The sequence below is a fragment of the Emydura macquarii genome, unplaced genomic scaffold (assembly GCF_026122565.2).
Source record: "Emydura macquarii macquarii isolate MOO-44397 ecotype Brisbane River unplaced genomic scaffold, CSIRO-AGI_Emac_v2 contig_295, whole genome shotgun sequence".
NCBI lineage: Eukaryota > Metazoa > Chordata > Testudines > Chelidae > Emydura > Emydura macquarii.
The window spans coordinates 13,701,427-13,718,805 of NW_027130432.1; the positions used below are offsets into that span (position 1 = coordinate 13,701,427).

Sequence of the window (17,379 nt, forward strand, 5' to 3'; positions counted from 1 at the left end):
TCTGAGGAGCTGCACTGATGGAGTGCCTTAAGTGTCTTGAGTGGAGGTATTTCATTCAGCCCGCAACTCATTTTTGTGGCTCTTTTCTGCACCCTCTCCAATTTTCTCAGTGCCCTTTTTAAAAGGTAGCTCGGCCAACCCTGTAGGCAGCATCTCACAATCTGCCGCGCCTGCGGAGGTAAAATCACTTCCCTGCCCTACTCACTAATCTCCTCTTTACACTTCTAATGACAGCATTAGCCATTTTGGCAAGCAACACCTGGCCCCTATAGCCCCTAAATCCTTTCCAGTAATTGTTTTCCAGCAGTCAGTGCCTCCACCCCCCAAGCTGCAACTTTGGCCTGTACTTCTTGTTCCTACTGTACAACCTTGCATTCAGTTGCATTAAAACACGTTGTGTTTAAAATGGGCCCAGCTTCCTGCATGAACCAGATCACTCTCGCTGATGCTTAAAGTAAGCCAAGAAAGTTGTTTAAGGCTTGCCTGGCAGCAAGACGCCTAGGATGCTCTACAGTTACGATAAAGATGGGGAACAAAGAAGGGAATTTTACTGTGCGCTAACCCTCAACCTAGTTTGAAAGTTGTTTTAAGATGTAATTTTATAAAGGTACTAACCGCAGGCTGTAAAACAAATGAAATCATCCAAAAAGAGGGCAGAAACACTGACTAACCACCAGGTGTTGGTGTTGAGACAGTTGGAAAGTTGCAGTGGAACAGGGAGCCTTGAAAATAGCCTAAGATAAACAAAAGTGTGTACCAAAAAGAGGAAACAGACACAAACCAGAATGCTGCACAATAAGGGTAATGAGGTTATAATTGCTGCTAAATCCTAGAGGAAGTAAGACGATTGGCAGACTTGACACAGGTGGGCAGAGAGGCTTCCACAGCTGTTGGTAATTGTATGTCTCTCTATGTACTGTCTTTACAGTTTGATTAATAAATCCAATCAAACGTGATTTATGAGAGACCTATTATTTAAACTAAACTATTCAAACCAGAGAGAATACCTCTCACTACTCATTGGTTAGTGATGGACAAACTACTGATAATTGATTATCAACATTCTGTATGACCAACCTAGCCTTATTGTTATTTACCAACCCACTAATCTGGGTCATCCCCCACTTTCATCAGATGTGACTTTATATTTTCTTCCAGATCACAATGAAAATGTTGAAGAAACAGCTCCAAGCTCTGCAAAACCCCACTAGAAACACCCCCATCAACAACCACAGCTCTGAGATCTCTTAATCCATTTAAGGGGTGGTCTAGTGATACTGTGAAGCACTAATTGTTTAATGAGAATGGCCTGTGACCTTACCAACTGAGGCACAAGAATTACCACCACACCATTCCACTTCCACCACCCATTCAACAAGAGCCCACTGCTCCCACTCCATCCCATGCACCACCTCCAAGGGTTAACAGCTGGACATACAGCTGCAGCTTCAGGACCCCACACAATCAGCAGGCACATGGTGCAACTGCTGCTAAGCCAAAGCAGAGCGAGTGAGGGGTCTATGGGTGTGGCTGATGTGCTGGTCTAGGCTCCAGGAGCTGCACCCTGTCTTGCCAGTCTCCCTGCATGGTCCCAGGCCATATCTCTGTGGCCCAGTGAGGCAGCACAGCATGTGCCAAGGGACTAGGTCATTACTGATGTAGGAAACAGCATCGATGCCACTGCACGACCAATGACTGCTGCAGGGTTCCTGCGGTGGGACACGAAGGTCAGAGCAGGCTTGTGGGGACTGGCAGGCCTAGAGGAGCGAGTTTCTTAGGCCTCCAGGCAAGTCCCTCAGCTGTGAAATGGAGATAATCCTTCTTGTGGCCCCAGGTGTCTGATCTACACTGGTAGCACCAGCTCCTGCAAATGCCATAGGGTAAACAGCAGCAGCTATTCTTCCCTGGCTTGGCAGCTGCAGCACAGCTACCCCCCTTGGATGGCACTGAATTCAGATCCTGGGGAAACTCACCCCAGCCGTGGTCCTGTCCCTAGTTATGGCAGTGACCACTATCCTTTGGCCCCGCAGCTGCAGCCACAGCCCTTTTGACAGAGAGGATCACGTCAGCAGGCTGGCTGTCCCTTCCATGTAGCCTGCAGTGCAGGGGGAGAGCTCGCCCAGGCAGCAGGGGTGCACTGGTAGAGCACTAACCACAGCCCCGGCAATCCTTGGGTATACGGTCCCACGTGTAAGGTCCTGATGCATGGCCACATGGCTCAAAGCCCAAGTGGTGCCCCTGGGGGAAGCAGGGGCTCAGTGCCGTGCTGCAGGCTCTGAGCGCTGGCCTGGCCCCAGCCATTCCAGAACAGGCCCTTGCTCTGTAACAGGCTGGCTGCGCCACCCCTCTCTCTGCTGCAGGCGAGAAACCAGGCAAGGCAGCATGGTGTTTTAGGCAGATATTTATTGTCACAGGGGGAGGGGAGCCAGGACAGCAAACCATTCTGCAGAGGGCCTGGGGCTGGGGCAGGACTGCTCTTCCCGTGCTGCTCTCCTACACATGTACATGGGAGCAGCATGAGCTGGCTGGGAGAATACAGCCTTCTAGTGCCACAGGGAAGCAGCTGGGGACCCAGGGTGAGCCCAGCTGGAAAGGACATGGAACTAGTTAACAACTCAGTCATGGGTGAGTCTGGACCACGGCACAGCTACTCCTCTGGGCAAGGGTGCTCTGAGATCACAAGGTTCCCACCTCTCAGCTTAGAGCATGAGGGCAAAGCAGCGGAACAGGGCTGGCCAGGACTGAGGACCGCCCCCAGCCTGATAACCGCCTTGCCTTGGGGCCAGGGCAATTCCAGCAACCTTCATCTGCGGCGGTTGTATGTAAGCCAAGGAAACAGACAGTGGAACCTGCCTCCGGGGACCAGAATATCCACAGCTGGGCTGCAGAGATGGAAAAGAAGGGTGCTCGAGGGAGCAGGAGGGTGGAGCTCAGCGTGGGTCAAGGGGGCTCTGAGCAGAGAGGGAGAGTCTGTGTGGTGGTAGCTAAGGGCACCGGAAGTCACACTATCCACCCCTCCACGTGACAGCAGCAGTGGCCCAAAGTCCACACTCCTCATGCCAGCCGCATCCCCCATGTAAACATCCACTGCCAGGCTACAAAACCCTGCCACCGAGGGCAGGCGCGCTCGGCGGGCAAGCAGCCCAAGGGAGCGACCCACACTGACCCCTAACGAACCCCCCAGATGTGGGGCAGGCTTTGGTAGCTTCCCATAAGCCCTGGCCCAGAAAGAGCAGCAGGTCACTTTACTGGACTCCCTTTAAATGACCATCTTAGTGCCTGGGACAACACAGCACCAGCCAAGCCCCTGCCCCGAGCCTGGAAATGAGCCTGCAGTTGCTCTGGGGACACTTGCTCCTAACCATGGAGCAGAGGGGCCCTGGTGCCTGTCACACACACAGAGACGTGCTTGCAGACTGCTCTGGCACGGCAGCTTGTATAGGAAATGGGGGAGTGTATCCAGCCAGCCTGGCAGGACAGCCAGCGCAGAGCCTGCAGGAATGGGCAGAGGCCGAGGGCTCCTAGAGGAGGGGTGGCAGCAGCTGCCAGGTGAGCTGTGCAGAGGGGACCTTGGGTTGCCATGGGGACTGGATGGACTGGCTGGCACCTGCACTCGGCAGCTAGGCCCATGCTGCCTCCACAGCCACTGCCAGCTGCCTGGCCAGCCTCGCTCTACACCCATTCCCAGGTTGAGGGCAGGTTAGCAAGAATCTTTCTGGGCAAAGGCATTTCCACACCAGTTCCTCCGCCCTGCCAGTGACGGGCCTCCTGAGCAGGTCCACATGGCGGCAGGGGGAAGGATGCAGTCACTGCAGGCTGCTCAGAGTCCTGCAGTAGCCAGCAGGAACCTCGGCGTCTGCCTCAGCTCCCCCCCGCCCCACTGACTATTCGGACAAGGCCCGGGAAGGGGCTGCTCAGCCTCCTGCCCTCGGAGGATTCAGACACAAGAGAATGCAGGAATTACACAGCAGCATGTGCTACACTAGGAGAGGCAAGAGAAACACACACACGAAGCCTGTGAGGGACAACACTTATTGGAGGCAGACGGCGTGCGTCTCAGCCTTGATAAAGGGGACATTTAAACTCAGGCAACACATATCTAATGAGTCACTCTAGAGCAAAAAGTTAATTGCAGAGAGATGCCAGTTCCCGCAGGGCTCAGCACTGGCTCTCTCTGTGTAAGCACATACAGCTGATCAGTACAGTGACACAGGTACAACTATAATACATGACCTGCAACCCTCCTGCTCAGCACGGCACAGGCCAAGCACCTGGCCCGGGTCCCGCTGGACCCTCACAGCACACAGAACCCACACAAACAACGGCAGCCTGGGAACAACTGACTGTCCAGTTCCAGAGAGGAGGCGTCCACAGAGCCAGGGATAGCGATAATTCAGTGTGTGCTGGGGGAAAAGGGCAGTTCCACTGAACTCCACACAGTAGCAGGAGGGCCGAGGGCAGAGTTAGAAGATGGGGATGTAGTTGTCGATCTTGGCGCGGTGCCGCTGCGCAATGCACTCAGCAATCCACACGATGTTGCGACACTCCTGCTCCTTCAGCTTGACAAAGGCGTAGAAGACGCCGAAGTGGAACTGGTTGAGGAAAGCCAGCTTGTTCAGCTTCACCTTTGGAGAGCAGAAAGCGCCAGAGTCAATTCCCTCCCAGCCATGCCCCTCAGAGGACCCCCTGAGGCTGGGAGACGTCCATTCCCAGCCCCACAGCTAAGCAGCCCAGAGCACCGGAGAATGGGGTTCCTGGGTATTTGCTGGTGGGGTGAAGGGCCCCAGCTGGCTCTGGACAAGCTCCCCAGGCAGAGAGAAGAGAAAGGCTGACCATGTTCCTGTTGCCACCTCTCAGGGATACCTGAGGTCCTTGGGAGAAGCCTGTCCTAGAGGCTGCAGCTGCTATAGCTGCCAGGGCAGAAGGGTTGTGTGTGGACCGGAGAACAAGGACCCACAAGGGCTGGGTTTGCCACCATCTTTCCAGGGAAGCATCAAGGGCCCTTTGTAAGCCTCACTGTTGCTCCCTAGATTCTACAGTGAATCATCTGGCAGGGAGCAAGGGACCAGGAAGAAAAGTAGGGCTCTCCGTGGCTGCCAAGCCAGCCCTAGACACCTGCAGCAGATGGCATGGCACAGAACATCCCACCCTCGTCTCCATCCCACCATCTGACTGCACTTCTGCTGCTGACAGCCCTTTGCAGATGCTCTGGAGACGTCCGCTGAGCACTGCTGCAGCTCACAAAGCTCAGCACACAGGGTCCTTCCCTCACCTCATGCTCAAAAAATCGGTCCTCCAGGGTTTTGTCTCCAGGGTTGCTGCCGGCTCCTTCAAACAGCAGTTTGTATTCCTACGGCAAGAGGAAGGGGTCACGGAATGCATCAAACCAAGAGTCTGTCACAGCAGTAGCATCATCCTTCCAGTCCAGCACTAGGGACACGCTCCCCAAGTGCCCTCAGGGCGCTTACCCATCAGCTAGCCCTCACTGCCATGGGGGGAAGGGGGAAAGGTGGGTGGTGGTGGGGGCGGGTTGTCAGCCCTCCTTCCCACACTGCAGAGAGGAGCTAAGTGCCAGCTCCAGACAAACTCTTTCACTCCAAGCAATTTCTCACAGCAGCAGATGGCAAAAAGCGACAGTACGGTGGGAGGCAGACTCGTCATTCCTCCGGGCTGCCAGCAGCAGGGCACTGGGCTGGCTCCTGGAGGAAGGACAAGATTCTCTGCAGTAAGCACTGGTGATTTACCAGTTACCACTAACTCAAATTAAATCGAAATAAGGCACTTCATCTGGATTGAGAGCATCCACATAGGCCTGCATTTAAACAACTACAGGTGTGAATGACAAGCAGATGTTGGGTCTAGTTTGTGTGTAGACAAATACAAATGTTAAACTCATTTCATTGCTCTTGTTCAAACAGGAATTGTTTCAGGGAAGTTCCCTGGCCCGGGAGGCACAGGAGGGCAGATGAGATGACCCCAGTTGTCCCTTTGGCCTTGGAATCCATGAATAAACCAGGGCTACTCCATGCACACTCACTGGTTTAACCTGGCCCCTAGTTATACAGTGAGGTAACCCATGCAGAGGGGGGCACACCAGCAATTCCACGTACACTTGCACCTTGGAGATAGACCAGTGCAGCATGTGTTACACAAGCCTTTGGCTACAGATTCCTGCCATGGGGTGCATCATTCTAGATGGGATGGGTCTCCAGCCTCAGGCTCCCAACAGCTTTCATGCCATTTGAAGAGGTTCCCTTCAGGTTTCCAGGCAATCGACATGCAGCATTCTAACCCCAGGCCCAATTATGGCTGAGGGTCCCTTCAGCCATCACCTCCACGAGTGCCCCCATTGCTCCGTGGCCCCAGCCAGGTCTGGGAAAACAGCCTGGCAGCGTCTCTTGGCATGGATGGAGACACTGGCTGTAGAGTTGAGCTGGCTGGTCAGAATTGGGTCTGGATGCCCCTGCTGAGCAGATGATTCAGGCCCTTCAGCAGGGGAAAAAAATAAATAGCACCTTGTGACCTACTCTCCAACCAACAAGGCACTGACTGATGCTGGAGGGAGCCTGGTCCAGCCCTCTCTCAGCCAAAGAAAGTGTTGCTGTGTATCCCGCCCCCATCTCTGTTCCTGTCCTCCTTTTCCATGGATGTTATGCCACAAGCTCGCTCATCATTCCACAGGGAGCAGTCTGACCTGCAACACGGGTTCAGAGTTAACTCCTGGGCCCCGGATGGTACTTACAGGGTAGTAGTCTGCCACTGTTTTGACTTGCTCGTAGTCATCTGCTCTGGCTAGCTGGGCCAGCCCCTCGGGATAGAGCTTCCCACAATGAGGGAACAGCTTAGCTCGGTCCTCTTTGGAGAGCTCTGTGCCGAATGAATTAATGGTGATGATGAAGGCTCTCCTGTCGGCTTCAAACTAAGAGAAAGACAAGTCCCGTTAGGCAGTACTGTGCCCATCCCCTTGGATAAAGCGTAAACCTTTTGCTGGGAGTTGGCAAAGACAGCGCTCCAGCTGCAGGCTCACAAATGGAGCAATGCCAGGACAGATTTGTCTGCTACGCTAAGGGCATGAGAGAGCACTGGAGAGGGCACACATCAATTACGGTTCTGCCAGCAGAGCGCTACTCTCAGCAAGGACTCTGTGCTACTCAAGTACTCTGAGCTACTCTCATGCGACCAAAGGCCCCAGTCAGCTGCTGTTTGTGGGGCAGAAAGGCAGCTGACAGAGGAGAGTCACCGCTCCTAATGAGTGGCATGCCTTCAGAGCCGGGCTGTGGGTGCTCAGTAATAGAGAGTGATAGTTTGAAAACCTGGGCATCAGGTTTGGTTAACTGCAAGTCCCACCACAGCACTCAGGAGCTCACGTGCTGTCACTGCCCCAGGTTCGATGTTCTAAAGCCAGGTGTAAATTTGTGCAGCGTGCAGGTTAATGCATTTTCTGGATCCGCTGCACCAATGTACAATAATCACTGGGTACAAGGCTGAACTGGTGGAGACAGCTCTGCAAGATGCCCACCGTGGCACTCCATTCCTAGGAGTTAGCACCAGACACAGGGCATGTGAAAGCTGTGGCCACAGGTGGTGTCCACTGACCTCTCTGGCTGAGGGGCAGTGTGCGCTCAAGGACAGGTATGCACTGGGCCACGTGAGCAAAGGCCTGTGGAAGGAACACTCATGGGATTGGCTGGCAGGAATGGGGGGAGATCCCCATACCACCCACTGCCCTTCCAGCTGCTTCATAGCTTGCTCTGCCGCCAGCACCACAACTGGGCTCCTCTCTGAGCCAGAACGTGCCTCCTCCCAGGCCTTTTCTGTTTGGCATTTATGGCAGAGGGCAGAATGGGAAGGCATTTGTGGGCCTGCTGCGACGACATCACCTGCCTCCCAGTGCTAACAACAGCTTATCCTGGGTCCCCAACCAAGCGAGCTAGCCACCTGAACTGAGATGCAAAGGTATTTCAGAAACCAACATATTCTGCAATCAATAGGCAGCTTTGATCCGCTCAGGCTGGAGAGTGTTGAGCAGCACACAATGTGATTATTGTTACAGGACGCTGTGCAAAATGTGCCAGGCTGTCCCGGATCTAGCCCTACCTCCAGGATTGGACACATGGCATCTGCAGTTGTGCCTCCCAGGATTTTGCAGAACTTGTAGAAGGATTCGAGGTATGCCTGAGGAGAAAGCCAAGCAGACAAGAGAAAGTGTGACACTTATCTACAGCCCATGTGAGCCCCAAGCATTTCCTAACGCGGCGAATGGCCACAAAACATGAGCCCAGCACCATGGCATACGCCTCACGCCACTACCGCTCATCTGGTGGGTCCCCATTAAGCTCCGCCCACCCCAATGACCATGCTTCCATGGATGTGAAGGCAGGCTGAAGAGGTGAAAGGCTGCAGTTTGGTTTGTTCACATGCTGTTAGAAGTAGCTAGGTAGCCTGGGAGCATGGGCCTCACTGGGGTTGCCAGAGGTCATGGGTTCAAATCCAAGGGGTGCCCCCTCCCACCCTGACAGCTGTGAATACATCTATGGCTCCTTTAATTGGTCCCTTCGAGTCTATGAATCAAACACATAGGCAATGATGTGGGGTGCGCTGGAGTACTTTTGTGGGGTGACTCACTCTGTCTCCCCAGCTAGCCAGTAACAGGCTGCCCAGAATTTGTGCTAACATATTTCATAGCATGGCACTTCCAGATCAGACGGCACTTCCTGCTGAAGGCCCTCTGCCTACCGTCTTGCTCCCCGGGGACAGGCTATCTAACATGGTACAAGAGATACAAAGCTACACCTGCCCTAGGACTGCAACACCAACCACATGCAGGACTAGTGACAAACTGCTGGGTCACTACTAAGAAGTCCCCCGCTGACTGCCTGTTGTCCGCAGGATAACCAAAGGAATCAGTTTCATTGCTGTAGCTGAGCATTGCTCCAGCCTGCTCTCTGCTCTGACTGTAGGCTCATTTGTTCCATGAAGTGCCATCTATGTTTGTGCTGCTAACAGAAAATGCACGACACCTTCACCCCACACTTTGTAAAAAGGCAAGCTTCCTGCACCCCTCTCCCCCAGGGAGCAGCGGGGGCGGGGTCATTTTGGAATGCCAACTGGAGAGACTGAAGTGCCTCTGGGGTTAGACACATTCTCGGAGACACCAGGCTGGTGCTTCATCCTCCCAGGAGAGGACAGAGTAGTGCCCTTAAAGTGAAACTCTTCCTAGGGAGATGCGCTCACACAATGAGTTTCCTCACTGCTCGTTCGCTACTGGTGGGAAGGAACGTGTCAGGAAACCTACGCAGGAAGAGGGCAAGGATGGTACGCCACAGGCAGGCAGTGGGGATTGTTGCCCTGGCGCAATGAGGAACGCAAGGGCTTTTGGACAGGAAATTAAAAATGTGACGTGCACCACGATAGGGTGCTGGCATCGGATTCCAACACTCATTCACTCGGGCCAGGGCTTTCATTACAGCCCCAGATCTTCCCTACACAGAGCTTTCTGACCAGCTCCCTGACAGCGCTCTCTCCCTGGTCCATGTTTGGCCACAGCCTGAAAGCAAATCTGGGGAGAAAAAAATGAGGAAAATCCTTCCCGCTATTTTGAGTTACACGAGCCAGATGAACCTGCAGCATTTTAGAGCTTTTTGCTAGCCAGCTGCTGCACATTAAGGGACCCAGAGCAAACAGCCAGCCCCGTGGAAGGGTTATTGAATTAAATATCGTAGGATACAGAGGGACCATCCCGCTGAGCACTGCACATGCAGCAAGAGACAGTCCCTGCGCTGAGGACTGCTGCCTCCAGTAGGGGCAGGGCAAAAGTTGCAGCTGAACTACAGCAGGGACAAGAGGCAAGAACAGACAATGTCTGTAAAATCAGCAGTATTTCATATAAAGGAGTTAAATAAAAACCAAAGTCGTAAAAAAGCCCTACATGGGAGCTAGGTATTGTTATTAGTCAAGAACAAAAGCTAAAATAGCTTCTATACAAATGTAAGAAGTTTAAAAGCAAAAATAGGTGACAGAACGTTTGGCAAGTGACTGAGGTCCTTGACATCACAGGCATTAGGGAAACGTGGGGGAATGAAACTCATCTATTAATAACAGCGACTGTTTCAGAGAACTGGAGGGTGGCAAATCTTGTATCCATATTTAAGCAGTTCATGGGGTGATCTAGGGAATTATACACCTGTGCGCCTTCTCTACCTGACAAACTGAACTGATATCATCATGGGGCGAGAGGCAAAGTATGGTCACAGATCAAAAACAGTCTAGGAGATGGAAAGCAACAAGCAGGATTGAATGGAGAACAGCAGGGCCTCAAGACTCTGCCATAGGTCCCGCGTTGTTTAATATATTTATTAATTATCGGGATAATTGTGCACTGCGAGGAACTTCAGAGACACCTGACCAAGCTGGGGGAATGGGCAACACAATGGCAGGTGAAATTCAGTGTTGATACATGCAAAGTAATTCATATTGAAGGGAAAACGTGAACTACTCAGACATTTCACAGGGTTTTAACCAACTACCAGCTCAGGAAAGTGTTGCTGTGGGCAGCTCAACAGAGATCTCTGCTCAATGTGCAGCTGTGACACAGGACAGAGAATAATCTAAAGGTATTAGAATGTTGTCTGTCAATCAGTGGAGCAGCCACATCTGGATACTGTGTGCAGTGCTGGTCACCACATCACCCAGGATATTGCAGAAGTAGAGGGGTTCAGAGAAAAGCAATGAGAAGGACCAGGGCACATGCAGAGATGTGTGCGCTTTTACACAAACACGCTGCCCCGAGTGGTTTGTAGCAGCAAGTCTACATAACTACATCAGGCACATACACACACGTGTGCATGTCCTGCACCCAAGAGACCACGCTCAGCCTAGCAGGCACTGCAAGACAAGGACACGTACTTTTTTCCCTAACTGGCCTGCTCCTCCCCTCTGAAACTGACCTTCGTCACCATCCATCAGAAGCAGAGGTCATACACCAGCTGTTGGCTAGTTACAATCAATCTAACCAAGGAAGACAAATATAATCTGTATCCCGCCCTTTATCCAGACACTCAAGATGGAATGATAGCCACATGGCAGCACTGTTGTGACAAGCACGGGATCAAATTAATGAGAATTTCCTGGTAGTTCTGGCCAGCCTCGTACAGGTAGGAGCTGTGGCTAGCACTGCGCACACAGCTCTGCTGGTGCCCTTCAGTCCTGACCCACTGCACCCACAGCTATTCCCTTCCTGGCTCCTCACACACAGCTTTCTCTGCCAATGCCTTCAATCAAGACCCTGCAGCCCCCTCTCCTATCCCAGGCCTCCGTGAGGGAAACTGATTCTGAGTAAAGACCTCTTTGCCCTCCAAGGAGGGGGATTCTGGGTTCAAAGTCACATGCCAGCTCCTTATTCCTCTATGCTGCCCCATTGTTGGGGTATCCCCTGTTCCAAGCAGCTCAGCTGGGGCTTCTGAAGCCTTTCCCAAGCAAACCTTTACTTTTTAAGACAGCGTGTTACTGGTCCATGACCTCAGAGCTAGGCCCGAGGGAAAAGTCTCCCCACATTTGCTAGGGCAAACCCCCACATCACAGGGATTCTGTGGCCACCTTTGTCAGCCAAGGAGTAGCCCAGCCCTGCACTGCAGCCTGCACAACTGATGCAAGGTTATGCAACAGACAGGCAAGGTCAAGAAGTACTGTGAGGACACCCTGCTGCCAGCTTGCTGACACCGCAGCAAAGATGGAAAGCAGCTGGCACTAGCAGGCTTGATAGAACAGCACTGGGTGCCCTAACTTCCAGGCCCCCCCCACACCCAGGCCGGCACACTGCTCCATTCCATCCTGAACACAGACCCTGCTCTCGGTCCCTTGTTAACTGCGTTTTTGCTCCCTGTGGGAGACGTTTTTGGCCTATTTTACAATACACAGCAAAAACAACACTAACAAACCCCTCCCTACCCAGCCTGGAGAAGCCGTCCTCAGAAACAGCCAACTAGGACAGAGGTCCATGAGCACCACCCTGGCTCGGCTCCCTCCACAGCAGAACGCCCAAGCAGACAGCAATACCCCACCCCTCGCAGTACTAGTGGCTGAGGTTTGTTACCCCAGGAAGCTGTTCTGTTAGCTCCTTCCCTCCCAGAGAGGGGCCACATTTACCTTATACAGCGTGTTTCGAATTATTTCAATGTTCATTTCATCGAGATCCTGCTCAGATATGCAATCCTGGAAGAAGGCAGCTGAAACAGACACAAAGCCAAGAGCAAAGTCAGAGTGTGTTCCTGCTGCTCTGAGTTGCACACAGTGCTTCCCGGAGAGGGACTGTAGTTTGAGACCTTTGCACATGGGAGGCCAGGTTTCTAAAGGCACAGCACCCAGCAGCTCCTACTGACACTTATGGCTGGATGTTCAGAAGCGCTCAGATTGGGTGCTGAGCTCTGAATAATCAGGCCTGTATTCTGGTGCCTAGATAGGAGTTGAAGTCTTGGAAAGAGACTGGCTGTGCCTTTTCTAGTCACCGAGAGTTAGGGTGACAGGCCAGGGAACGACCACAGCGTCCGACAGAGCTCTGTAGAAAGGGGCAGCGTCTTACCAGTAGTTTTATGGCTGTCACAACAGTGCCACTTAGAAACCTAATTTCCTACGGCTACTTGAGTTGCAAGGCTATTAGGTGCCAGACGCGGGTGCAAGTCAGACTGCAGTAGCAGTTAGAGTGCTTGTTTGTTAGTCAGCACTATCCTATTCCCCAGAACCGGGCCAGCACCAGGTGTGGTGGTGAACCAACAGTGAAGTAGACAAAATGAAGGCATATGCAATCCAACAGGGACGGGGGAAGTCCTTACGCACGGAATGGTGCGGGACAGTCACAGGGGCAGAGGATGTTCAGCTTTTAAGAAGGTTGGATTGAAGTCTCTGGCCTACAGGAACGTCCTATACTGCCTCCTATCTCAGCAAGAGATGGTCATTTTCATTCAGTGTAAACTCTGGACACCTAGAGCCTAGAAGAGGGAGACACTGCACATCTGATAAGATGTTTTTTAAAAATGCATTTCAGTTTTGGGAATGTTATGTCATGTGAAACAGGACACCAGTAAGTTCCCATGTGCTACGGTTGGCAGTACCCTCCGTTACGCTTGTGGTCACTATTTGCATTAAGGGTCCTGGTTTTCATTCTGCTCCCATCTTACTGCTCCTTTTATGCTAGGGTTCACTTCTGGTTTCCCATGCTTACCGTCCATATTCAGGGAACGTATGGCAATGCTTTGGCTTTGCTGCAGGTGATCCTGATCCTTCCCTATCTGAAAACTCAAATGGGAACACAAGCTCTGGCTATTTTTGTTTAGCTTTTGTCCAATTCCTTGGGTTCTTGGCTAATGAGTCATTTGTCCATCAACTATTTCTCTGCCTAATTGTCCCAGGTTGTGTTTATGGGAAACACTCTCTTTCCCAGCTATGAAAATTTAGGCTGCTACCGACTGTGTCTTCAGGACTCTAACCCTGTTGGTGAACTGGCTCTCTCTCTTGCTGGGATAAGGTACTTGTTTAAAGTACTTGTTCCATAGTGGGACACCAACAAATCTGGCTTTCCAGACCACAGCAATTGCCACACATTTTGTTACATGTTGGCATTTCCCACTTGGAGAGTTACTTTTCCCTTCTACTATTCTACATCTCACTGCTGGAGAGAGAATGCTCCTACTGATCATTCTTCCAGCCGACTTGTGATGCAGAACAGGAACATTTCTGCTCAATTCCACGTTCTACCGATATACATACACGTTCTACAGGTATAAAGTAAGTCCTGAACTCCTGGTTTACAGCACCCATGATTTATGGAGCGACTACTTCTACTTAATGCCTGTGTCAGTACAAGGCAGAGAGGAAAAGAAGTGGTAGCTATCAGGAAAGATGCCCATAGCAAACTGCTCAGTGTTCCAATGGAAATAGTAAATCTATGCTACAAACTTTCTAAATTAAGTAAAATTACCTCACTCCCTCAGAGGGACTTCAAATTATTTCCTTAACTACTCTGCATTACATGGGTCAGTCAAGACAACTAGTATTAAAAGAAGGTTACGTTTCTTAAAGCCTCAACTTTCCACCTTCATGTTTCAGCATTGGATGGTTTGCAGAATAGCTGATGGGCAGAGCCATTCTAGCAGGGGAACTAAGGGGGTCACGATGTGATCACTGAGTTGTAGATACACCAGATAGTTCAAGTATCATATACAAAGCAGAAAAATCTACCATGCCTGTCTCAGTGGTTAGATAGTTTTATAGTCCTGAATTCAGATACACAAGGATGTTTGCCCATCCTAGTGTGTGACTGGGCAGATAGGTTCCAAGAATAGCTGCAAGGTGCTTTGAATAAAACATTGCTCACCCAGGGGCGTGTCCACCAAGATTGCATTGTAGAGCTCCGCAGGGGTCTGAGCAATATTCACCGCTTCCATCTGCTCAAAGCTCCCTAGAGGGTGGCACTTAGGCACCAGCTCAGCGATGGAGCGCTGGTGCAGCGTCCCGGTGATCAGCAGGATGACGTTATCGATCATGTAGCTGTACCTAGGAGGAACGGGAGAGGGGGAGCATGTTACAGATACGGGCATCAGAGCAGCAGGATAGGTGCAAGTGTTGGCTCATGGAAGATACCACACCTTCTGGAACAAAGCAGAGTTGCCTTTTCAGTCAACCTGAAGTCTCTCTAGAAAGATGCCAGGTGCCCCCTCCTCCTCCAGGAACCAGATGATCGCTTTTTCAACACACACAGATCTACCAGCATGGGGGGAGAGGAACCCAGCTTTGCCCCAACTTTAGATCCACTCCAGCTAGACCCCTGCTATCCATGCCTCTCTTCCCTCAAGCTTCCCACAACTCCTCTTCTTTTCCCAAGCCACTGGGACCTTCTCACGTCACATACCCCAGTGAAGACTCCTCCTTTTGTGGCTACACAAAGCAATGAGTCAGCAAGGCCAGCAGGAGTCAGGGAAATGGATGGGGATGAGGATGACAGGTCTTCATCCCTCTGGCTGTGCTCTGCTGTTGCTGCATCTGGGGGAGCATGGTGCAGCAGCAGCACTGCTACCATCATACAGGTGCTATGGGGAGAACACAGCGCTCCTGCAGCCCCATGCCACATATGACCCCTGTATCTTGTGGCTACTTACCTGGGAGCACATACACTGTGCAGCCTTATTAAAAACCCAGTAAGAGGAAACCTGTGTGTTATTAATAACCACCACTTTGAAGCCTTTAACTCCAGACTGGAGGTTTCCAGAAGATCTGCTCTAGCTCCACTGGAAGTTAGGGGTTGGATGCAGAAATCCCTGGGTGAGGGTCTATGGCCTGTGTTATTACAGGAGGTCAGACTGGACGATCATAACGGACACTTCTGTCCTTAACCCTTGAATCTTTTATACTGCAGCAGAGGCAGAGACCATATCTGAGAGGGGCTGCACTGTGCTAGAACAGCCTCTCCCTACAAAGATTCCAGCCTGAGAGACAAGACAGACGGGGTGGGTGAGGCAAAGAAGTAGGAGGAAGGGGTAACAAAAGCAATACGAACAACATCAACAGTTTATTATTTTGCTCTTCTATAGTGCTTATCAGCAGATCTGAGCGCTTTACCAAGGAGGTCAGTATCATCATTCCCACTGCACAGAGGGGAACTGAGGCACTGAGCAGTGAAGAGATTTGGACGCTGCCTGGATGCTGGGCCCAGAGGGCAGACAAAGGCAAAGCCAAGAATGTGGGTTGGTGCTGCCCACCCATGACAGAGGCAGGCATGGGGAAGGGCTTTGAGGGAAGATCAGTAGCTCAGTTGTGGCCATGTTACATTTCAGGCGAGAGCTGGACGTACACAAGGAGTTGTCTGGAAGAAGGGCTGAAGTTTCAGTTTAGGGAGACGGGTGCAAAGCAGAGGCAGATTTGAGAGATAGCAGGAGTCTATCAGCGAACATTGCTCAGACACACCCAGAGCACGTCAGGGAGATGAGGAAGGGGTCAGGCATGGTGCCCTGATGGAGCTCAGTGAGCAGGAAAGATGGGGGTGTCCTGAAGGGGCAGGAGGAGAACCAGGAGAAGGTGGAGCCAAACAATCACAAGACTGGGGTGGGCATGCGTGACAGTCTCCAAGGATGTTGGTAGGTCCAGGAGGAGGTGTGCAGGGATTTGACTGGAAAGAGGTCATCGGAGCCCTTGGTGAGAGCTGTTCTGGGGGAGTCCAGAGAACAGAAGGTGGATCAGATTGGGTCTAGAATGGAACCCCGGAGCGCAGGTGTGAACGGCATCCTGAGCACGTCTGGAGATAAGTGGAGAAGAGCAACAGAGGCACAGCCTGGCAAGGAGCAGGGGTCCAGGCCGTTCTCTTGATAACAGGAGGGTAAATTATTGAAGGGAAGGGACTTGAGAAGAGTGAGAAGTGGAGGAGGGGAGGCAGAATGGGGTTTGAGGAACAAAGCAGGGAAGACAGGGCCTGGCTCTGCTCATGCACTTACTTCAGCATGGCTAGTAGGCACTGGGTGAATTTTTCAAGTGCTGCTGACGCTGGGAGCTGCCATTTCCCAGATAACAAGCAGAAAGCAAAATCAAACCGGGTGTTGTCTGCTATGGATCAAGCACCAGATGGCCTGGGTAAGTGCCCCTCCAATTGCCCTCTGCTTCCCTATGTGCTTCTGCCTTTGCTTTCCCCTTATGACAAAGGATTTTGCTGTTGGCATCAGTGTCAGTTAAGATTTGGCTCACTTTACCAGGCTCCAGATCAGCACAACTGCACAACTTTGTTAACCATCTTCCAGATTAAAGGGGACCCCTCTCCTGCTACCATAGTACCCAACACCAGAGCCCTCCTCCCTGCTGTGAAGATTAGAACATGGTCTAGGCAGTACTGACTCTCCTAAACAAGGAAGGGTAGGAACCCCTCCCCCCAGCTTGTCTGTAAAAGAAGAGAGCAGAGACAGCTGTTAACACAGGAGTGCCATTAGTGCAAGAGGAGAGTCCACAGGCCATCAAGATGCATCTCATTTACACTCAGACCAAGCCCTGGCTGAAGCATGCACAGCTAGGACCAGCACCATGCCAGGGGCTCAAAGTTACCAATTTCCAGGCTCTACTGTCTGCTTACAAACAAATGCAACTTACGTCAAAACTGCAGGCCCTGGTTTTCAGGAAAATCCCTGATGGGTGGGTCATGGGCCCATCTGCAACTCCCCCCTACCTTGCAAAGGATGCATGGACTGCTTTAGGACACCACCCATGCACAGCAAGGTGAAGCACGCTGAACCTCACAGAGAGCAGGCAAGGCATAAGACCCATTCAGTCAGAAGCCTGAACCTCAGTCTGAGCTTAACCTGCCACTAGGAACAGGGATGGGAAAGGAGAATAGAGCATGCCGATACT

At 51.9% G+C, this 17,379-nt stretch overlaps 1 protein-coding gene across 1 annotated transcript in view; it reads right to left on the reverse strand.

Annotated features, from left to right (window-relative positions):
* Positions 1 to 2,385: 2,385 nt before the first annotated feature.
* The window catches only part of ATP6V0D1 (ATPase H+ transporting V0 subunit d1), a 77,829-nt gene continuing 62,835 nt past the window's right edge, over positions 2,386 to 17,379 (reverse strand). The window contains exons 3-8 of the mRNA XM_067552892.1: positions 14,369 to 14,547; positions 12,145 to 12,224; positions 8,098 to 8,175; positions 6,743 to 6,919; positions 5,273 to 5,350; positions 2,386 to 4,625 (exon numbers count right to left, since the gene is read on the reverse strand). Coding sequence (XP_067408993.1) covers positions 4,464 to 4,625; positions 5,273 to 5,350; positions 6,743 to 6,919; positions 8,098 to 8,175; positions 12,145 to 12,224; positions 14,369 to 14,547 — 754 coding nt within the window. The 3' untranslated portion in view covers positions 2,386 to 4,463. The remainder of the gene's footprint in view (positions 4,626 to 5,272; positions 5,351 to 6,742; positions 6,920 to 8,097; positions 8,176 to 12,144; positions 12,225 to 14,368; positions 14,548 to 17,379) is intronic.